Genomic DNA, 24,414 nt, shown 5'->3' on the forward strand with positions numbered 1-24,414 from the left:
CACCGCAGTTTTAAATGACTCAAATCATTGATACCGAACATTAATTTATTATATCACTCAGCAAACTAATTTTCATTCATAAATTCATGAATGAAGTCACAATCTAACTGTAACGTGTTTTGGGTTCATTAGAGACCATCAGTGTGCCGGAGTCATGCTGCTACAACACAGGTTCCGAACGTAAGACGAAAGAGCCAAGCTGACTGCCTAGTTCCCACAGCAAGAACAGCAGGCCAGCTTTGAGACCTTCTCCTCGCAAACGCCTAACCGCCTCAGTACTGGTGCCTCGGTGCCGCACCTCACACCACTTATCTTTTAGCGCATCTTGGAATAATTAGGCCTGCATGGGTGTGTTTGTGTGTGTGTGTGTGTGTGTGTGTGTGTGTGTGTGTTTGTGAGTGTTTTAATGTCAATAACAGCTGGAAATGAAATAACAACACTGAATGCGCTTCAGCTCGTAAACAGTGTGCAGGAGGCAAAGAGAAGGAGACGCGAGGAAGAGCCATTTTCCAATTTTCAGGCAAGGCAGTAAGAGACAGTGAGAAAACAGGCCAGGGAGAAGGAGAGTCTGCGCGGAACCTGAGGGAGGCAGAGGGCCGAGGAGGCGAGATATCTGACGCAACCCTCCAGCGAGAGCCGAGCGGAGAACGCGAGCGGACAGGAGAGGCAGTGTGACAGCACGGCCTTGAGATCTCTTCTGTGCTGTGTGTCATCAGAGAGAGCATGCTGCGCTCCCCGTCCTCCTGCTGTGGGGCTGGGGACAACATGGAGCTGTAGGGCAACCTCGGCGAGTGTGTATGTAATTATACAGCACGCGCACACGTGTGCGCGCCAGGCAAAGGTTAAGTGGCACACTGATACAGAGTGGATCTGATGCTGAATCAGGAGATCCAGACTCTTGGCTCAGCTCTGATCGTTTAATCCTTCCTGGGCTGTACGCTGTATGCAGCAGGAGTCACAGCACATTAAACAGTCCTCCTGCATGAAGTGGTAAATCTAGGCCACTGCTGTGCTTTGGTGCACATTTAGAATTCAGGCACATGGCACCGGGCAAGTAAAGTATTAGACCGCATTTCACATTCAACATGCTAATTCACACGCTTGAGCCGGTAATGTGAGACAAAGCAATGCGTTCCCCTCCAACCTCGCTACTGCTGATGCTGAAAGTCCAGGGAATCTAAACGTGACTGATTATTCTTTTTTATTTTAAGTTTTGAGCACCTGTATGGCTCTCAATGCAGGGTTGTGAGGGTGTGTGTGTGTGTGTGTTAGAGAGAGAGAGAGAGAGAGAGAGAGAGAGAGAGAGAGAGAGAGAGAGAGAGAGAGAGAGAGAGAGAGTGTGTGGAGTCAAATCTGTCACATATACTGTGCTGTGAGAAGGATTTACTGACTGAGGTGTCAGCAGGGGCGTTAAGCAGGTGGAACTGAGAAAAGGCCACAGTGATAATACACAACAGTGCACACTAGCATAACAATTCACTTTAGTACACTAACCAAGCAGTGCACACTAGCATAACAATTCACTTAAGTACACTACCCAAGCAGTGCACACTTGCACACGACTGTAAGAACGTCCACTGTCACTCTGCTCAACACACATTAGTGCTCAATTGGAAAATACATTCTGAGTGCTAATCTGTCCCTCTTCTGATCATCTGCAGCAAAGCCCCAGTTTCTCCAGCATCAGTCTGGATTGCCATGGGACACACACCACAGAAGAGGCTCTTATTCCTTTACACTTCTCAGAACATTTACATTTATGCCATTTAGCTGACACTTTTATCCAAAGCAACTTACAATTATGACTGAGTACAGCTTGAGCAACTGAGGATTAAGGGCCTTGCTCAGGGGCCCAACAGTGGCAACTTAGCAGTGGCACGACTTGAACCAGGAAACTTCTGATTACAAATCGAGTACCTTAACCATTAAGCTACCACTGCGAGAACAGGCATAGTTGCTGACAGATATGAACAGCCCGGGAGCCGAATGTTTAAAAAGCCATTTTCAATGTGACATTTTCTTAAGGTGGGCGAAATGTGGGGTTAATGCCAGTGGCTGCTAAGCCCGTGGTGCACGTCAAGCCAAACGCAGAGAATCTAGGAATCAGCAGGATGGCCAACATGACAGAGCTGAGCTGGGCACGCAAGCACGCAGTGCCAACCGTACGCTCTGATCGTTGGGCCACAGTGAACTGACTGCTGGCCACTTTCACAACCACAAAGGGTGTTTCCCTTTTATCAGGAGATTTGTAGGCAAGTTTAAAAGTACTTAAGATTTTGTCATCAGCACAAAAAAAGTCATATGCAATGTCTCTAAATTCATGAAGTGGAGAAGTAGGATGACAGAATGGCTTATGAGCCAGAATGTCTCTGGAGTTAGGGAGCAAGTCTTTGTACAAGACTGTGACCTGAACCTACCCAAGAATATTCCACTGGAAAGTGGAGTCATACTAAACCTGACTTGGTTACAAAATAAGACACTATTCAGAAAAGGGTTCCATAATTGCAGGTCAAGAAATAGATAGAGATGGTATAAATGGTATACATGTAAAGTCCTGCTTAGTCCCTGCTAGCAGAGATAAGTAAGCTGAGAGGCAAGACACACTGAACATTGTGCACACCTCCCTAACCCCCCCCCCCCAACACACACACACACACCCTGTAATTAAAACAACACAACAGACTATAAAAAGTCCTTTAGGATGGGGGCACCCTAGGGACAAATAAAATTTGCTTTTCTCTCACAAGACGTACACTATCATTGCTATGAGCTAAATAGAACAAAACAAAAAGACAACACCCATCAAGGGAGGATTCAACACACTTGTAGCCACTGTTATTAACACTGAGGGGGCGCACTCAAACACACAGACACACACACACACACAACTAATCAGAGAGTTCTGTAGACATCAGGACATCACCAGACAAAAATAATTCAGCAAGTAGCGATGGCTAAACAGAGAGAGTTAGACACACAGAGAGAAAGACAGAGAGAGACAGAGAAAGGGACTCAGACAGGCAGAAAGAGACAAACAGAAACTGAGCGACAGAGAGAAACTTAGAGAGATACAGAGACTGAGAGAGACAGACAGACAAGGACAGAGCACGAGAGACAAAGGTCGAGGGTTAGACAGGCAGGGCCGGCCAGGGCGGGGGGGGGGGGGGGGGTGGTCATGGAGAGGATTAAGGGAAGTGGCCTGATGAAGAGAGGAAGCACACTCACGGCCTGGCAGAAGATGGGGTATTTGATGCGGTTGATGCCTCCGGCAAACATGGCGAACGTCAGTGCCGTGTGGAAGCAGAAGTTCACGAGTACGTGCCATCCCTTGCGGCTGATCCGGATCGCACTGTCACCAGGAGGAGAGCATATGACATGGTGAGTCGCATGTGTGGGCACACGTCTCATCGTTTAAAGCCTCAGTCAAAAGATCCTGATCTCCAGAATGCTGTGGTGCTGTTTTGGCACTTGCTGGGTGTGATTAATGAGTAATGTTGTCATTATCAAATGCTAATATATCAGCTGTAAACATCTACACATCTACACTGTTACTGACCCACTACAGCAGATTACTAAAGCAATAAGAAGAGTGAATGAAGGAAACACACCTGCCATTACTGGAAATGATCTGAGCTGGCTTCAATGTTGTATATATAAGTATTAAAGATAAGCAGCTCACTTGAATGTTGTCTAAAGCAAGAAACCAAGCAAACTGAAATGAATAAATAACTTTAAAAAATAGATGAACTTTCGCCCATATACACTTTGTCTTTCTCTCACACTTTCTCTTATACACTTTGTCTCTCTCTCACTCTCTCTTCTATACACAAACTGTTTCTCACACACTCTATTTCTCTCGTACACTTTCTCTCTTTCATACACTTTCTTTTTCTCTCTCTGGTCATAAATCATCTGTAGTCTTGGGAAAGAGTAGTTCAGGCAGTAGCAGCTTCAGTGGGTCAACAGCATTAACCTGGAATCACCGACAGCACACTAGGTGTGTGTGTGTGTGTGTGTGTGTGTGTGTGTGTATGTGTGTGTATGTGTGGGTGTGTGGGTGTGTACCTCCCTGATCAAACACAACTAGCCCAACAACATTAATCGTCAGTCCATTTTAAAATAGTAAAGATACTTTTTAAAATATTGCTCTCCCCTTCTCACTTCTCCATGTGGTGTGTGTGTGTGTGTGTGTGTGTGTGTGTGTGTGTGTGTGTGTGAGTGTGTGTGTGTGTGTGTGTGTGTGTGTGTGAGTGAGAGAGAGAGAGAGAGAGAGAGAGAGAGAGAGAGAGAGAGAGAGAGGCAGGCAGAGGCAATGCAGAGGACTACAGTCAGGACTGTGGATTTTGGCATTTGTTTTTGTCAGAAGCTGCAAGAGAAATCCTCTAATACATTGGAGGCGGTGGTGCCCGAGAAGTAGGTAATACCATGTCATCTGAGGCAGAAGAAGTCTGAACAAGAAGCAAAGGTACTGAGATCAGATTTATTTTAAAATGATGTGGGTGCTCACACAAGCCTGCAAGCATCAACACACACAGAGCCCTATTAAAGGTGCCATAGAATGGAAAACTGCATTTACCTGGGCATAGTTGAATAACGAGAGATCAGTAAATGGCACTCAAATACCATGAACCTCAATGTTGTCACCTTCTTCAAATGCAAAAGGTAAAACAAGCCAATTTCCAAATCCTAAGACCATACACCATACACCAGCCCACAGCACTGCACAACCCCACTCAAACTACACTTTCTCAAACTACAGACAATATTAAACAGCCCGACTGTACTGGCATTACTGCAACCGCATCCTGTTGCTGGCTGGCTAATTTAAGTCTTTCTCTGATTATACCCACTTTGTCAGTTAAAAAAAAATCATCTTAAATTGAAAGCTTCACAGTAAGCGAACAACTTAAGATAATTGACTTTGTGTTGTTATCTCATCAAAACAATTTTGAAGTTCGCTAGCGTTAGCTAATTCAGTTAGAGATATCCACTCCAGCTAACATTAGCTTCTCCATCTCTGAAGTGGAAGTCGTTTGACATCTAGCCAATCTGTTTGATAACTGGAATCCCTTCCGATGTAGACTCTTGGACTTATTTGGATATATGCCTCAATGCCCCGGGCTTTTAATTTACTTCGTGTTGTTCCGATTGAAAACAAGTTGCCAGTATAGCTATGTAATGGTAGCTACTAGCCAGCTGCAAGTAACCAACAGGTTAGCGTTGGCTAACTAGTTAACGGAACAGTATGAAACCCTTGTTTATATACACAAAGGTTCATTTTCATGCCCGTGTTCAGTTCAGAGACATAGCCGCAGTTATGTACGGTGCTTTAAATTTACTTTATTGCTGTCAAGATCGAAAACAAGTAGTTATCGTTAGCTACTAGCATGCTCCAACATGCTACGCAGTACACGGTTCGTTTGACTTTTATCTGCCTGTATGCCATTCAGAGAAATTACCTGTGTTGTGTAAATCAACAATATATGATGTATTTTTGTACATTTCTAATTTATCGTCAAGACAATTAATCGTCAAGACAACTAGCGTAGAGATATCCGCTCTATCTAACTTTACTTTCTCCACCAGTGGAGTGTAAATGACTTGTCATTTGACAAGACATCCAGTCAATCTGTTAAAATTAGTTTTGTCTGAGAACTGAAATATTATGGAATCCCTGAATAGTAATGTAAAAAAAAAAGTGTGCTCTGGAGTCAAAGTTCTAACTCAACATTTAAAATTTTTAACTTACATATTTAATTCTAGCGGCCCTTGAGGGTAATGGGGGGAAAAAAACCATTAGGCGTGAGAGTACTCGGTGGTGGGGGCTGCAGAATGGGGGTCACGAAGACACCTAGACTACTAACTCCAGATACATTTTTCCACCTGATGAAGAAAGCTTTAGTGAACTGTCTAGTGTGTGTGTGTTTTCTCCATTCAAGACCATTACAATTCTGTTTGATGGCAAACACATGCACACACACTTAAATATGCCAGCTGAAAAAAAGCTTTGAGATAATTTGTGAAAGAGCTAATGATGGCAGTTTTCCCTGGAAGTTGGTAGACTCTAGGACAGGAAAAGGACCACATGTGTCCATCAGTGCCATTCAGCAAAAGCCCTAAAGGTATGGACCTAATGACAGCCCCTTGCTCGTACGATAGCCTCATAGGCTTGATTTTAATGATAGCCCCATAGGCTTGGCTGTAATGAGAATGAATAGGGGCAGGCCTACCTGTGATGCACGATATAAGTGATGATGGAGGCGAAGAGACATAGCAGCATGACAGCGGTACAGGCATACACGACCGGGTGCAGGAACTCCCCTGGGTATGGAGGGAATGACAGCACCTTCTTCAGATCCTGCGGGAGGGACAGAGAGCGAGAGACAGGTGGAGAGAGAGATAGGGAGAGAGATAGTGACACAGTGCGAAAGAAAGAAAAGAAGATCAGTACGGGTATTGGAACTATTTTAGCAGTGACATCACCAAGGACAGCTGGGCATCTGTCAGAAGACAGAGAGAAACCGAGTAACCATGACAGCAAAGCAGATCATAGCCAATGAGAATCGAGTGCGTAAGCAAGTGCACTCATCGGTTTGTCTCATCTGACAACAGCAACAACCGTGTCAGCAACATCAGATGAGCGCCATCCGAAAATGGCTCTTAAAAATAGCCAAGACAGAGTCCAACCAAGCTAGCAGAGGCATTACAGAAGAATGCTTGCTGCAATATTGTTGCAAACCCTTATATAGTAGTGCCTCCATAGACTGTCAGTGTGCAGTCAGCCTGGGGTGTGCTTGTCTGTCCAATCAGGACAGATGCCCAATGCAAGCTTGGTCAGGCATTTAATAGCTTTCAGTTGGAATAACGGCAAGCAGGGGGACAGGGAGTGTCTGCGTGTTCATAGCCACAAGAGCATCCCGCTCACAGCTGCCCATGGCTGGAGCACTGGTGGCCTAGCAGAGCGTGACGCCGGCTCAGACCTCAAGATACATTATATGCAGCAAATAACCGTAGAGCAACTCTCTCTCACACATACGAGTGTGTACATACAGCAAATACCCAGATCCAACTCCTTCTCATACATACACACAACGTACAGCAAATGTCCATAGACCCAACTGCCTTTCACACGTGCGTTACATAGAGCAATTACACATAGACCCATCTCTCTCACATAGGTATTATGTACAGCAACTATGCACAGACCCAACTCACTCTTTTTCATGCAAATGAACACACACACACACACACACAGTTATAAAGGGTGATGAGAGTAGGAGAAAATGCTATGCTGTGTTGATTCATATTTGGTTGTCGACAATGGATTTGTCAAAAGTGGTTTTGCAGCTGTGTACTTGATCAGTGAGGTGCAGACACAGGTAAGAATGTCTTGAAAGCAGGGGAAAAAGAAATGATAACATTACGACCCCGAATAACTGTCAATCTGGTTGCAACTTGTAAAAAAATAGCTGTAAAAATGTAGAGCTTCCTGTGTACCTTTAGCTGGTTCGGTGCTGTTTAATGTGAAGGCCACTAAACTGGATTGTTCTATGAAACCATGTTAATGAACCATTCAAGTTTGTGGGTAACTAGCTTCTGGGACTCATCACTGTGGTACAGCTACAGCTCAGTTCCTGGCCAGCTCTTTCCTGTTCTTTCTAGCCAGCAAAAACGCTGTGTTGAATCAACACCCACAGTGTTTATATAACTACAGCTGCACACGAATAAATCTGAATCCAACACTGGAGGAATTAATTCAACACTGCGTAAATAACACTATAGGGGTTCATTCAACACTGCAATAGTAATTACACTGTATGAGTTCATTCAGCACTGCATTAGTAACTCTACACTGTAGGAGTTTATTCAACATTGTATTAGTAACTACACTAGAAGTTTTTCAACATTGTATTAGTAACTACACTGTAGGAGTTCATTTAGCACTGCATTAGCAACTACACTGTAGGAGTTCATTCAGCACTGCATTAGTAACTACACTGTAAGAGTTCATTCAGCACTGCATTAGTAACTACACTGTAGGAGTTCATTCAGCACTGTATTAGTAACTACACTGAAGGAGTTTATTCAACATTGTATTAGTAACTACACTGTAGGAGTTTTTCAACATTGTATTAGTAACTGCACTGTAGGAGTTTATTCAACATTGTATTAGTAACTACACTAGAAGTTTTTCAACATTGTATTAGTAACTACACTGTAGGAGTTCATTCAGCACTGCATTAGTAACTACACTGTAAGAGTTCATTCAGCACTGTATTAGTAACTCTATACTGTAGGAGTTTTTTCAACATTGTATTAGTAACTACACCGTAGGAGTTCATTCAGCACTGCATTAGTAACTCTACACTGCAGGAGTTCATTCAGCACTGCATTAGTAACTACACTGTAAGAGTTCATTCAGCACTGCATTAGTAATTACACTAAAGGAGTTTATTCAACATTGTATTAGTAACTCTACACTGTAGGAGTTTTTCAACATTGTATTAGTAACTACACTGTAGGAGTTTTTCAACATTGTATTAGAAACTCTACACTAGGAGTTTTTCAACATTGTATTAGTAACTACACTGTAGGAGTTTTTCAACATTGTATTAGTAACTACACTAGGAGTTTTTCAACATTGTATTAGTAACTACACTGTAGGAGTTTTTCAACATTGTATTAGAAACTACATTGTAGGAGTTTTTCAACATTGTATTAGTAACTACACTGTAGGAGTTTTTCAACATTGTATTAGTAACTCTACACTGTAGGAGTTTTTTAGGAATTTTGCTGTGCATTTGTGTTTTTCTGTTTTTCCTTTTTCTCTCTGTTTCCTAGAGATGGGTAACAACCTCTGATAAGTCCAGTGTAGAAGTCATAATAATTATTACCACTGTATTACATCATGACACAGATCCAGGCTTCATTACCCTGCTCACTGGTAACACTCCAGATCATTCCAGCTGAAATGACAAAATCACTACATTAGCTTAGCCAAGCAGCAGAAGCCTACTGCCACTTTATCCACATTAGCGCGTGGCTGGAGGCTCTGGTGCCGTAGCCTAGGTGCAGTACTAAAGCCCCTCTCCCTTCAGGCCTACAGTGGTGGAGAATTCGAGCCTCACTGTGGTCCCGCATATTAACAAAGTGATGCGGCAAAAGCGTTTGCCCGGCGGCCTCGCTAATCCCGCCAAGCCCTGCTGATGCGAGGGAGCCAGCGTGCCCGCCCAGTGCCGGCAAGGCTGCACTTGTACAGGCCTGACATCTGCAGGGTGAGCTCCGGGCCCAGCCAAAGCTCTGACAGCGCACACCGTCTTCTCCCCCTGCTTCTGGTGCTGAGGGCACAGGAGACGGGGAGATGCAGCAGAGGGATGGATCCATGGAGCAATATGACCAGGCAGACGGAGAGAGAGAGAGAGAGAGAGAGAGAGAGAGAGAGAGAGAGAGGGAAGAGATGGAGATAGAGGATTTAGGTTTGGAGAGAGAGAGAAGGAAGAGATGGAGATAGAGAATTTAGGTTTGGAGAGAGAGAGAGGGAGAGAGAGAGAGAGAGGGAGAGATGGATGGATTGACATAGGTGAGGGCGAAGGATGAGAAAATGAGGAAATCGTGGGAGTTGTAAATATTTATCTGCACAAACGAGGCAGGGGATTTGGTCTGAGCTGTGACACACAAAAGGACACACAACACAAAAAGATGGAATTACACACATAGAAAGCAGAGCTGATCCAGAGATGAAAATCCTTTGGCTGGCTGCCCAAGCACTTGCGGGCTTTATCATTCTCAGCACTACATCATTGCTCTGCAAGTAGTGAGTAATCGGGAGCTGAAGTTAGCAAATCAAATGTCACTCCATCAAAACCACAAAACATAGGGCACGTTGGTACATCCAATCCGCAAGAAGACATGGCCAGATCAGGACCTATCTACACTAACACACACCCCCACACTGCACATGCAGCATGTAGCCACGACAAACATCCCAAGGCCTTGTTTGACCCTTTAGTACAGCACATCTCTTTCCGACCTTTACGGTCCTCACTCGCAGTAAGAAAAATACATGAATGATCAGAAATATTGAACTTAATAAAATCTAATAAAAATAACCTAAAATAATCATAAAGTCATATTTAGAATGGTCACACCCTTTCCAACATTCCAATAACCTCTTAGGTTAGAGGAGATCACATTCAGTTAAAAGCTCAGATCAGAAGTCCTAATCAAAATGGAAATGAACTTATATTATGCTGATAAAATGATGATGGGACCCAAAAAGTCGTGATCTGACCTTGGAGCATAACCCCTGAACCCCAAAACAAGAGCTGTGTGCAAACTGCCCGAGGAGTTAGAGGAATCTTCAGCGCTCTGGAATTTCAAGGAACACCAAGGAAGTAATAAAGATTAACAACGCAGGTAATAAAGGTAAGGAAGTTAGACTCCAAACGTTAGTCTGTGAAGTTCTAAGACAGAAATCCATAAGATCAGCGTGTGTGCACAGATATGTGGCCACACGCATGACCATGTATGGAGGCGCGCACACAAACACCCATGCACATGCGCGCAAACACATGCACTGCAGGCCAAATCAGGGTGTCTAGAAAATAAAAAAGCATTGTAGCCATACATCAGATTCTGGACAACCACTGTCAGAATGTGATGGAATATGATCAAATATGACACTGACATACATCAAATTCAGTAACAAACTTGCAAAATGCTTTATATGTAACTGTTACATAACAGCAATGAGTGTTGCAAATGTTACATTTTGGTATTGCTATACAGAACCCGAGAAACTGTTAGGGCTTGTATGAAGATGTATGACACTGTCATGTCAACCGGGACAGGCAGCGATTCACAGTCATTCTGATGGTGGCTGTCAACATCCATAAAATAATGGGTTTTTTAAAGGTTTTAAGATCATACCCAGCAAAGCAAACAGCACCATCCCTGGAAAGAGGTGCCTCTCCATTCTCCTGCAGGGAGGACGGAGAGCAGAGGCAGTCTGGCAATTAGCGCCCGCAAAGAGGAGGAGCTCTAGCGGAAGAATTAAGCAGCTCTGATGTGGAAGGTCGTGGTGCTCAAGGTCACCCTAACAGTGCTTTCTGTGGTGCACTGACTCCTGGTGTGTACAGTCAGGGCACATAACTCAGTGAGACCCCTCAGGTACAAGAAAAAGGTCAGGGAAAGATTAATGGCTTAAGTCACTGGCACTGAAAAATGAACTTTAAACGTACAACAAGATATTTCATCTAAATATGATAGACAATGAGCAAGGTCATACGCACTCTTGTATTAGTGAAGTCCACATCACAATCATTTGACAAACATGACTGAAATATTCTCATATTTCTGTCGTACAGTGAATTCCCACCATTTTAGACATATTTACTTATTTTGCCAGAACAGTTAACTATATTATGTTACAGGTTCATATAAGCAAGCACATTAACTCAGTTTTCATCATATTAACAATATTGCAAGTGATGAATAAACAAACAACAAAAAAAATCTATCTATCTATCTATCTATCTATCTATCTATCTATCTATCTATCTATCTATCTATCTATCTATCTTTCTCTCTCTCTCTCTCTCTCTCTCTCTCTCTCTCTCTCTCTCTCTCTCTCTATATATATATATATATATATATATATTATTTTAAGTCCTCTTTTATTTTGTGTATATTGTCAGCTATGTGCTCTGCTAGTCAAAGCGCATTTGGGCCAAGCCACACTTCAGCAAATCAGCTGGGAACATAACCCAACCCTGATGCAACACAGCGAGGTCACGGGAACGTTTCTGCTTGGCCGGTGAAGGGTAGAGGATGTGTGTAGGGAGTGGCCGGCTCGCGTTACCACACCATGTCACTTCCATACACAATCTCTCCATACATCATCTCCATAAACATGTCAAATGCGCCAGGCCAGGGCAAGCCACCGTGCTGGAGACTGCACTGCCGTCGGCACTCAGGCAATAATCTCCGTCAAGACACTTTTAAGAGGCGTATTTGCTTCCCGTGTTGCTCTAACTGCTCACAAAGATTTGGAAACGAATGATATGAAGAAGTGAACCATGCAGAAATCCACGGGGATTCTTATAACAGCGCTGTACACAGCAACTCCACCCTTAGCCACCGCCCCTGCAGTTTCACACAAACACAAATGCCATATGACAAAGACGAGGATTTCACTCGGCTCATAAATTAACTCTCTCTCTCTCTCTCTCTCTTCATGTAACATCATAGACCCAAAACATCATGACGAGCTACAGAGAAACCACATCATTTTCACATCACTGCAAATGGCCATATATGGCACAACTCAGCATGCCAAAGCTAAACCAACAGCCCAGTCAGTCCTGCAACAGGACCCAAAACAGCAGCCCAGTCCGTCCTGTTACATTACCCAAAACAGCAGCCCAGTGCGTCCGGTTACATGACCCAAAACAGCAGCCCAGTGCGTCCTGTTACATGACCCAAAACAGCAGCCCAGTCCGTCCTGTTACATGACCCAAAACAGCAGCCCAGTGCGTCCTGTTACATGACCCAAAACAGCAGCCCAGTGCGTCCTGTTACATGACCCAAAACAGCAGCCCAGTGCGTCCTGTTACATGACCCAAAACAGCAGCCCAGTGCGTCCTGTTACATGACCCAAAACAGCAGCCCAGTCCGTCCTGCTACAGGACCCAAAACAGCAGCCCAGTCCGTCCTGCTACAGGACCCAAAACAGCAGCCCAGTCCGTCCTGCTACAGGACCCAAAACAGCAGCCCAGTCCGTCCTGCTACAGGACCCAAGCAGCAGCCCAGTCAACTTGGGGACAGCTTTCGGACAGCTTGGCAAAGCAAGTTGACTGCCTGCCTCGTACACGATGCCTGCAACCACTTTCCTTAATCTCACAGTGAAACCGTACTGTATTATTTACACGAATGTTTGGAATCACCAGAGGAACAAGCTGAGCTCACCATTACATGCATACAGTGGCATGTCTGACAGACCTGTGTGTGTGTGTGTGTGTGTGTGTGTGTGTGTGTGAGAGAAAGACACTTGGTTTAGATCACTCAACCATTTACTTAATCTGTGACCCTCTTCTATTTGCCCCCTGTAAGGCTGTCTCTCTTCCGCTCTCTCTCCCTCCAGGCAAGGCAATCTCCTCTCCCCTCTTTGATTATGGAAGTGCATGACACGATCTCAGCCGGTCCCATCTCGCACGCTGACAGCTCCACCGGCTGCACCATTTACCACGAAGTGGCCTCCCCATTCCCTCCCACCACCTTCTCCATGGCGGACCCTCATTAGGAGGTGTGTGTGTGTGGGGGGGGGGGGGGGGGCAGGCCCCTTCCCTGCTGGGGGCAAATCTTAGTGCCCAGATTAAATTTCACCTTTGATAGTCCGGCGCAACGCTCATTACCGCAGGGCATTGCTGACAGAAAGGAACGGGATTTTGGGTAAACCATGATGTCACAGAGCCACGTCTCCAAAGAGACTTGAATGTGGAAGTTGAGTCATGGGCAGACACGCATGCATATCGCTGGTGGTATCGCTTCCAAAAAAGCATGTGGGTGTTTATTATGTAATATGAATGTACGTGTCCAGTCTGACTAACGCTGAGCACTGGAGGACAGGATGAACACACATACATTATAAACCTTATTAGTATGGCAGACCAGAAACAAGAGATGAGTGTTTTTTAAACAAAAAAATGAATTCCCTTACAGATGTTCATCTTAAATTCACATGGGAATGTGGTAGATTTGTGTAAGTAAGTTTATCGTTGGGTTCATCTAAAACCAAGTTACCATAATTTTCTCTTTTTTGCAGCCTTCAGACATTTCACAGCATAGCAGGTTTGGTATGAATTCACATTGACTGTGTAGCAATTGCACAAACTTATAAAAAATGTGCACAATATCTAGTCAAATATTTTTGCAAAAGAAGTCTCCCCACCCATTTTCTATATTCTTTCTATATGTTGATAATATGTGGGCAAAATACTGGAAATAGGTGTGCTCACACGGCAGACCCAAACAGGAGTGCATTCTGAGTCGCTTAGATTCTACCCACAGAGTAGCTGCAGGACCTGTGGCAAGGTCAAAGTCTGCTCAAACCGCAGTCTCTCAGCCTAATCCAGGCGCTGCTGTCTGATCCCAGCAGCTCCCGCTAGCTATCTTACTGTGTGTCCTCTGTCTGACAGAGAGAACAAGAGAGAGAGAGAAAAGGGCAGCTTTAATCCGCCCCTCTTAGAGACATCATTTACCACATAGACGTACTTTATATAGCTATCCATCTTTTATCTGCACAAACCTAACAAACACACACACACACACACACACACTCACGATGTCAGGTTAACGACTGCTCTTGTACCGCACACAAGCCCCTCACCCAGTGGCAACATTATGGTTGAGAGCAGCAGACAGAGATTTCTCCTACCAGCTCGTCTGAGGCGAGGGAGGCCACAGAATGGTCCCAGCGAGACCCACGTGCGAGAACGGATCACGATGCCACAGCTGAAAGCTGAGCGAGGCACCGCCAGCCACCCCTTGAAGCCGGGAGCAAAGGAGTCTCCAGAAGTAAAGCACCACTACAACCAGGAGCAACTCACATACTGAAATATAATCTCATGCAATATAATCTCATCGGACTTCATTATGGATGCCGGGGGGCTCCCAGCTTTCAACTCTTCTTGCAAGCCTCCTCAAAAGTTACGCGAGTCATGCTTTCCAGAATCCTGACATGCCATGAGAGAAAGACAAAGCCAGTACCATGCCAGTATTAATTACAAGCTAGTGTTCTGCAAGACACATCTTACACACACACATTCATGCGCAGGTGCGTGCACACACACACACACACACACACGCACACACGCACACACGCGCACACACACACACACTGTGCTAATTTTGGAGCTAAATGAACAACTGAAATTGTTATGGTATTATTGTGTTTTTGAGTCACTGAAACAATAACTAAATAATTTCCAATTATTTAAATCAGTTATAATTCATTTTCGAATACACAAGCTGTAAATAGGTCTGCATGGGGCAGCAGGTGTTCCTGGTATATCTTGGTGTTGCCTCTTTTTTCATTCAGTTTTGTGCTTGGTTCGAGGCAGGTAGTAATATGGACAGTTCTATCATTTTAACCAGACAGTTCTATATCCTGTTATTTTACAAGCGTATTGCAAGCCAAATAAAGCATCGCTTTCACCCACATTCTGCGTCATATTACACAGTCATCACATAAATGGAATTATGAAATAATTTAGGAGAAAGACCACACCTGAAACTTATTTCCTCCTCATTATTTATACTCCCTAACTCCTCATTATTTATACTCCCTAATTCCTCATTATTTATACTCCCTAACTCCTCCCCTACTTATACTCCCTAATTCCTCATTATTTATACTCCCTAACTCCTCCCCTACTTATACTCCCTAATTCCTCATTATTTATACTCCCTAACTCCTCCTCTATTTATACTCCCTAACTCCTCATTATTTATACTCCCTAACTCATTATTTATACTCCCTAACTCCTCATTATTTATACCCCCTAACTCCTCCCGCTTGTGCCCTCTAACCCCCACCTTCTCCCCATCCTTCCCTCTCTTACCCTTTGCACCATCTCCATCTGCTGCGCTCTGCACTTGCACCATCACCCAGTCGTCAGCTCAGAGTCAGTCCTACTCTAGTCATCACTACAGCATAACCTACACCTACAGTAGTCTACCATCAGAAACCCTTGGCATTACAGACACAGTACAGCACCACACCTTGCAGTCTGACTGTAATACAATTAGAGTCATCAACAAATCCTACACACACAAAAACAAACAAACAAACCCAAAACTTTGTAACTCAGAACTCACAGCATCAGAATATTCATTTACCAGTGCGCCATAACACATGATAATCATTGTGCCATAGTACACAGAGGCAGATTGAGTGTTAGGAACTCTTATAGGTCCAGTGGAGAGAATTCACTTATACTAAATGTTATATATAGATAAACTGGAATGAAGTATTTAACTCATATTACAGCAAACTACCTAGCGAATTCAAGGTGTGAACAAAACGATGATTTTCCACAGGCTTCTGATTTTAAAAATGCCTGTTGGAAAATCTGTTACTTTGTACAGCAAGGTCTGCATCCCCAAATGAATGACACATACAGTTCTTTACCTTATTAAAAGATAACTTTAATTGCAGCGATATACTCGCAAAGTCTCAGTCTGCTTCTTTCCCCCCCCCCTCTCTCTCTCTCTCTCTCTCTCGCTCTCTCTCTCTCTCTCTCTATCTCTCTCTCTCTCTCTCGCTCTCTCTCTCTCTCTCTCTCTCTCTCTCACATACACACACACACACATACACAGTAACTTTAAGAAGAGGAATCAGTACATTAATATTTAAGCTGCTTAGCAGAGTAGCATCAGACATTTAAATAACAATTGGTTAAAGCAATGCAATTTCTACAAAAAAGCAGAGCAAATCACTTCAAATATATTGTGTAAGGGTAAGGAAATTTCTAATAGTATTTGATGACTGCAGCAGGTAAACTCTGTGTGTGTGTGTGTGTGTGTGTGTGTGTGTGTGTGTGTGTGTGTGTGTGTGTGTGTGTGTGTTTGAAAGAGAAGTCAGTGTGTGTACACCTGGCAAATTAATGACATGCAGAGCTTATTATTTAGCTGGAAAACTAACTGCACCACAAGACAAATTACTGGCACTCGGTCAGGTGACAATTGTGAGAAGAATTGTCCATATTTACATCAAGGTCCACAGAACTAGGCATTATTGTGTTCTGATAATTTGGCTTTAACCCACAAGCAGTGCATGTAGAAAAGCAAATGAAAATATGAAAAAGAAAATATGTCCCATTTATTGCATCCAAAAACTACAGCAATATAAAAACTCAAAAAAGTAAAAAGAACATTTAAAACACTTAAAATCCATATATAATCCATACCAGGAGCCTTGTAAAGATAGGTTATACCACTGCAATATGGCTATCATTCATAATCAATAAATAAATAAAGTTTAACCTTGCATCCAATACCTATGCTCAAACAAATACATTCTAACATAAAACACATATACAAATAGACAGACATATAGATAGACAGAAAAGAAATCTTCATTCTCTTCATTATCCTTGAGCCGGATGCCAACCCAAACCAGCTACCACTAACTCACACCAATATAGGGCTTACTTGAACTGAACTGCAACCTATCTGGGCAATTACACTGAATGCACGTCCAGATCATACAGTTCAGTTAGAGTTTTAGCTCTATATAGCATATGTTTACTTTTTGTTTTTGGAGCTAGAATACACAGATCAATGAACCAACTGATACAGTAATGCTTGGATAAACAGTTGCTTATGTTAAACAAAAATAGCTGGCATGCTTATAATCAGACTCCCAAAATGAGGTATGTAAATACGACTCTCTAGCCAACACAGCCTTTCAAACAGAAACACAGTCTCCACCCACTGAAATGCACACCGCGCACATTCAGTATGTCTGTGGTAGTAAACTCAGGTAGACACACGCCGACTGGCTGTAGATGAGACGCAACACACGCATCTCACGCTGAGCTGCCTGCAAGGCCGCTCGGCAACAGCCAGAGCAACTGGTCCTTTTCATACGGACACGCTTTTCCCTATAAAAGCGCGGTGCTTGTGCTCTTCTCCAGAGACATGCGTTAGAGACAGTGCAAAGCCAGGCCTTGTCATGGTGATGGAGAGGGCCACTCCTCCAGAAGCACTGGAGCAGCGTGACTCAGCCCCTCTCTCATCCCCAGTACGACTGCTGCAACACAGTCTGGTCGGAGACCAGAGCCGCCGGAGCTGTCCGTGGTTCTGAAAAGCTGCCACAATGAAGATGCTTAAGTACTTAAGTGGTGTTATAAAATCAAAGCACCATAAAGTTGAAACCTTTCCCTTAAGCCAAAGCATAGCACTGTACAAGACTGGGCACAAAAATGGTGTTTGTGCACCAGAAATAAAACTCGGTCTAATGATGTATGTGAGGTTTTATATACCAAAGCTGTAAAATTCTGCTGCCTGTCACCCCTACATCTGCCTTCTCCATCAGATAAATGGTGATCAGTACAGTCGCCCTGCATTCAAATGTTAAAATTAATAAGACGCTTCCTATCAGTAGTGAACAGCAGGTGGGGGGAAGCAGGCAGGATTCTGTGCTTTTTGTCTCTGTGTGTGGGTAGGGGTTTTAGTCAAGGTGAAGGACAAGTAGACAGCACGACATCAGCCTCCTCTACTGACCATCAGCAAAACTAAGACATGCTGTCCTCATCCACCTCCACACACTCCCCCATCTGGACCTGGAACCTGACAGACCTCCCATTTAACTGTCTCTCACACAAGCGGTGTGGGGACCTGCGTGCTTTAAATTAGACTACAGGAAAGGAGTAAGATGCCACCTTTAGTCCAGGTTAACAGTTCCGGAACATGCATGTGTTGATACCCTGCCGTGTTTAAGACTAATAATTATGACAGATTCAATGCTCGCCAGATCGCTGAAAAGGATGTGCTGCTTTCATTTAAAAATGTTTTCTCTATGCCATACCCACATGCTGAATGTCTCTGAAGTGTTCTCATCATTGAAATTAAATTGTTTTAAAAATTATTCCCATAAGTAAGACAAAAATTAAAACATATATTGTGCCACAGAATGGGGAAAACTAGGAGTTACATTTATTTTCATGATGGAAATAGATGGTAAAAGGTAATGAATAAATTATTTCAAGAAGACATGCTGTTAGAAGAAGACATGCTGTCTCTACAATCTCTTCAAGATATGTGTTGCAAAATATGTGGCTATAAAGATTATTTTCACAAACGAAGATATTAAAGACACGTTATTTCATGGAGCTAAAAAGCAGAATGCAACAGCGGAGTGCTGCTGATCTGAGCACGAGAAAAACATAAGATGGACGTATGATGCCTCTGCGATGAGCTTAAGCAACAGGTTTAGAAGCCTATTCCTGGGTCAAAACTCTCCAAATTCGGCACAAGACTAAAAGCAAAAAAAGAGAAAATAACGAAGTGTCACGAAAAGGAGGATTTTTTTTTTTTTCTCGGGCACTGCGCAGAGCAAGGACTGCGGGTGTGGCGACTGCATTAGCAAACGCACTATACTGCGCGCACGCACGCACGCCCAAATGCACACACACACACACACACATACACTCATTCTCTCTCTCTCTCTCTCTCTCTCTCTCACACACACACACACACACACACACACACATATATATATATATATATATATATATATATATATATATATATATATATATATATATATATATATATATATATATATATATATATATATATTCAACACACACACACACGCAGGTACACTCATATAAAGCACATTATCATTTCCCGATGCGTACAATACTTCAGAAACATTTCCTTCCCTTCGACGAGCCTCTCGAATAAATTGCTGCTGTCACTTCCATTCGCTAAATTGCATCACCGTATCACTTTGGTCTTATGCTGATAGCCGCACGATAGGATGTACGACGGCGCTCCGCCAAGCGAAGGAGGACACATCCATCTCCCCGATGAATGGATATTAAATACACGTATTGAGCCCCAAGCAATGACAAACTGACACCTGCGCTCGATCTGATAACGGTTTGCTATGCCGTGCATACGTCCAACGCTTACATAGTTGCCTTAACCGCTGTGCTTTCGCAAAGAAATTTCAGCAGACCAGGCACAGGAAGAAAAAAAAAAAAAAAAAAAAAACTACGATTTTAAGTCCTTAAAAATTTCCCGCTCCAAAAAAATGCTTTATAAACGCCCCAAAGCGGTTATCAAACAACCATATCAAGAAACCACCCAAAACGTCGCTTGCATGCAGCGCAGATGACTGACCTCCCAGTCTATCGCATCCCAGTCGTCGGTAAACATCCGGAGGATTTCGGCTCGTCCAAAAGCGGACGAGATGCACCAGCGCTACGGGGCGACTGAGAGAGGCGATGCCATTGCGCTATTGCTACTGTCCTCATCAAATCAGTTTTACATAGGGCGTCCGCGGTCCAAGATGCCCAAACAAGCGCGACTCGACCGTAAGTCCAACTTGAGAGTGGCAGAGGCATGGAGGCTGTTGTTCTTTACGCCAGCATGCTTCACTCGGCACGCTCGCAGCCAATTAGTGATCCACTCGCGCTCGCAGGCGAACAGCCCACTGACGAGGCGCGTGTGCTTTGGAGAATCGCATCGAGCCGGATCCCGTGAATCATAACAGCAGACGTGGGCAGCAAAGAAGTTTTCAACACTTCCGTGAACAGATGCTTTTTTCATGACACGGACAGCCTTCCGTCTGTAATGGGGTACGCCGGCACTGAATTGCAATGTTTTATTGAACAACCGCCGCCTGATTTTCCACGGGCATTTTAAGAGCCTTTTCTTTCTGCATGCTCCATATGAAGCGAACCACACGTGCCGGTTTCTCTCCACAGAATGGCATTTACTACACTGAATCTTACCCAGTCAGCAGTGGGGCGGGACGTTTCTACCCGGCAGTGGGAAAGGAGGAAGATACGAGGAACGGAACGCGCGCACACACACTTACCATCAGCACAGCGAAGTTCTTGTGATGTGTGCAGTGAATAGTGGTCGTGTTTCCCGCGGACCCTGTTATGTGGCAACCCTCTGCCCGCCAGCCACCGTGTCCATCTAGCAGGTCGAAATCCCAGTAGGCTGCGGTGGGGTCTACACCCAGCGCGAAGTGCCTAAGGGCGATGGTCACGGGCTGAACCGCGCTCCTCAGGCTGCACCCATCTACAAAAACGCAACACATTGCATCAAGCCACCCAAGCAGAAAGTCCTCAAGTGCTACAATGATGCATTCTGAGTGCGTATCCAAGCTAGCTCACTCATGCACACAGGCACATGCCCTCATATTCTCACAACACACGACAGACAGACAGACACTCATTCACACACGCACGCACGCACGCACACACACTCGCGCGCGCAGAAATATAACGACACAACAGGGCAAATGAGCTTTTATTACTTCTGCAACAAAAGGTTGTTTACTCGTCATCATGAAGAAGACTGACAGATCAAGGGATATGTTTTGCTTCATCAAACAACTAATAGTATGATAACTGGAAGAGCTTTCGTGTGAACGTGAAAATTAGAGACTTTCTTTTTTATAGGCAATAAAGATATTGCATCATTCAAAACACGTTTTAAATGATGCAACATACAAAACGCAACTGTCTTGATTTTAAATGATGTCTTATGTGATCTGCTTATTACCGCATATTTCAAAAGAAAAACAGAAATACCATGAATTACACCCAAAGCTTCTGTCAAACAAGCCAGGTCGCATATTTCCAATGTACTATCTAATTACTTTCTGCGCAGCTGAAGTCAAAGACCGCGCAAAACAAATGAAACGAATTTTGCCCTTACCTAATTTGATGAAAGCAACTGGTGTCGAAACGCTTCTCCGTTTCCCGTCATCTGCAAGGTTTGACGAATTCCCTGTGCAAGGAAAGAGTTTCCCATTGCGAAAGACAATAAACTGCAGCTTGCAAGTCGACTTATCAACAGATTGCAACGCAGAGGCGCGAGGAGAGCCAGCCAGCGGTAAATGGATTGAGGCGACAGCCACTGCGTTCTGCGGATGGAATAAAAAGGGGGAAAACGGATATTAAATAGTGCCATTCGCCACACGAGGTGCAAAGACTCGAAACTACAAACTGACGCGTTTTATCAACTGTCCGGTTTTTCGACGGCAGACAGCGCCCATGCAGAACGGGTAACCTTCTGAGCGTAAGGTTAGGTTATCCCGCTCGCGAGCGCGTGCTTAATCAAGCTGTCTGCCGCAGCGGTGAAAATGGTTCTTACCATTGCCAGGCTGGAGCAACACCGCACATCAAGCACTCATTTAAAGAGACAATTGGCCTGTCCCTGGCTTTCAGACTCATAGCACGTCCAGGACACGGGTGATCATTTACAAACATTCCCGGCGTGTGTGTGTGTGTGTGTGTGTGTGTGTGTGTGTGTGTGTGTGTGTGTGTGTGTGTGTGTGTGTGTGTGTGACTTGCAGAGTAGGTCGGGCAGGCCTAAGGCTAGCGAGGTTGTGTTATGCCACCATCTAAACTCTCCAAAGATATAAAACATATGATACAATAAATGTGACACATACATAAAAACTAAATCCAAACACAAACCTTACCTAGACAAGACAGGTGGCCATTCTCAAATTAGGCATGCTTTAAAAAACTTAGACCAGGTACTGGCTAGAGGAAATTAGACCAGGTACTGGCTAAAAGTGTTAAATGAGTTGCGATGGTTGTAACTTTGAAGGTTTGTATTTAACAGATGTCATTCAATATAAAGAACTTTGTTGAGGTCAGCACAGCACTCAGTAGGTTCAGAAGTAGGTGTGTAGTGGTAGGGGCTTGCGGGAGGGCGTGGTCTGTGGTTATGGGTGTGGAGATTGACAGAGCTGTGGGACGCTTCATTCACAAAACCATGCAGTGCTTTAGTCACCATATTTCCATGTCTGAGAGTTCTGACTCACAGTTGCAGCAGAGAGCTGAGCAGATACCGGAGCAGAGCACTGGAACAGCTCAACCCAAACCCGGTTTACGGCAGCGGTTCAAACATCAGCGACCTGTGGCCTACACCAGGGCTACCGAAATTATTAATGAGACGCCACACATCTGAAGCTTAAGGATGCTTATGTCTTCTTCTATTGGTAAACACTATAGAAGAAATGAAAATGATCTTCAAATGATCTTCAAAATAACATCTTCTAACTGGTCGGTATAGTGGCCACTAGCAGAAACAGAAGCAACTGGTGGTGGGACGTTTAAAGAGAAGTAAATATATCACGAGTTTCAAATGTAGAGGCTTGGCAGAGGCAGCTAGCACAGACAGGCTGTTAAACCAGAGTGTCCTTGAGAACTTCCTTAATGGTAAAACACACAGTACTGATTTCATGATTATGTGTAAGTTTAAACCCCGAATAGCCAGTTAAGTGTAACATAAAAATTGTTACAATTACCTCTTACATTTCAGATTTCTTCACACATTTCCAGAATGTTTCAGAATCTCTGGCTATTTCCTTACTTACAGATTGTTTTGTGTGGCAGCTCTTTTAGAAATATAAGTATCACGGTGACACACCCCCTCCGTAACATTAATGACTAACAGCCACAATCTTACCAAGAATAGAAAAAACCCACTCTTATCCTGTTTTCATAAAGCTACAAACCACTACATGAATGTAACAGAGTGCTGAGGGTAGCAGCTTTCTCAGATGGTAAATGGGGCCTGACTGCTGTTATGACCCTCTACAGTCAAAAAGTCCTGACAGTAAACCTGGTTGGAGGATTAGGCCAAAAGAAATGCTTGCACAGGGAAAACAACGTAGTGCTTAACCCCAGCCTCTATTTTTATGACCTCGTCTGTAAGGCAGACCTGGCCTCTTTATAAGATGGCTTTATTGTCTATTACACTGTGCACCGACTCACATATGAGAAGTCATTGATTTCCATCTGCTATGGAGATGTGTGTGTGTTTATGTGTAGACCCGTGTGAGTCTATAAGTGAGATTCTGTATATGTCTACACATAGCAGAACATTTCATAATGGTCTTGAGGTCTTTGGGGGCACGTCCACGGTCTTGGAAGGCACATCAAATGTATTACATGCAGAAGAATAACATTTGCCCTTAACTTTCTGCAATGGAGCCAAAATGGTTTATTTAAAGCTGGTCAGGCAGGTCTCTGGCACACTCACATATATTTTTTAATGATCTGAATGGTGGGGTCTCAGTCTGAGACAGTTGGTGTTTGAGATTGTACTGGACTGGACTGTGAGTGTGATGCTCTCCGCAACTCTGGTCATATCTATATTCTGAGCAGTGTCAGACGATCGGTTCACGCTGTGCTGTCTCTCCAGAAAAAGCACATTTCCACTGATAGGATTTTGGGGTTAGTAAATAGTTCCGCGGCTGTAAATTATTTGAACTGTGGCTTTGTCTCACACATGAAACACATGCCGGTCACGGTGCGCCAGGCAGCCTGCAGGAAGGACACGCCCAATCTCTCTCTCACACACACACACACGCGTGCACGCACACACACACACACACACACACACACACACACACACACACCTGTTCCTTGTTTTCTCTCTTTTGTTCGCCTCTATTATTTAAGCCCACAGCTACCTGCCATCAGCGTTGCGCATGACCATTGGTCCTGCGCCCAGAGCCATCGCCTGCGCCCAAGTGCCATGGCGTCCCTGCGTGGACTCACACATCGGGTTTCTACTGCTGGCTTGTCATCCTTTTTGTTTCCTGTTCACTGGAGTCAAGCTGTTATGGAGAATAAAGGTTCTCTCGACTTC

The 24,414-nt window shown here is 44.0% G+C and overlaps 1 protein-coding gene across 6 annotated transcripts in view; it reads right to left on the bottom strand.

Moving 5' to 3' along the window:
- Positions 1–24,414, bottom strand: part of adgra1b (adhesion G protein-coupled receptor A1b) — a 115,735-nt gene that overhangs the window by 10,320 nt on the left and 81,001 nt on the right. For all 6 annotated transcript variants that reach the window (XM_081724085.1, XM_081724084.1, XM_035531427.2 and 3 more), the window contains 4 exons: positions 21,463–21,670; positions 20,612–20,820; positions 6,231–6,358; positions 3,226–3,349 (listed from right to left, as the gene is read on the bottom strand). In XM_081724085.1, the coding sequence (XP_081580211.1) occupies positions 3,226–3,349; positions 6,231–6,358; positions 20,612–20,820; positions 21,463–21,670 (669 nt within the window). The remainder of the gene's footprint in view (positions 1–3,225; positions 3,350–6,230; positions 6,359–20,611; positions 20,821–21,462; positions 21,671–24,414) is intronic.

This window comes from Electrophorus electricus, chromosome 12 (genome assembly GCF_041902795.1).
Source record: "Electrophorus electricus isolate QZ-2024a chromosome 12, ASM4190279v1, whole genome shotgun sequence".
Taxonomy (NCBI): Eukaryota; Metazoa; Chordata; class Actinopteri; order Gymnotiformes; family Gymnotidae; genus Electrophorus; species Electrophorus electricus.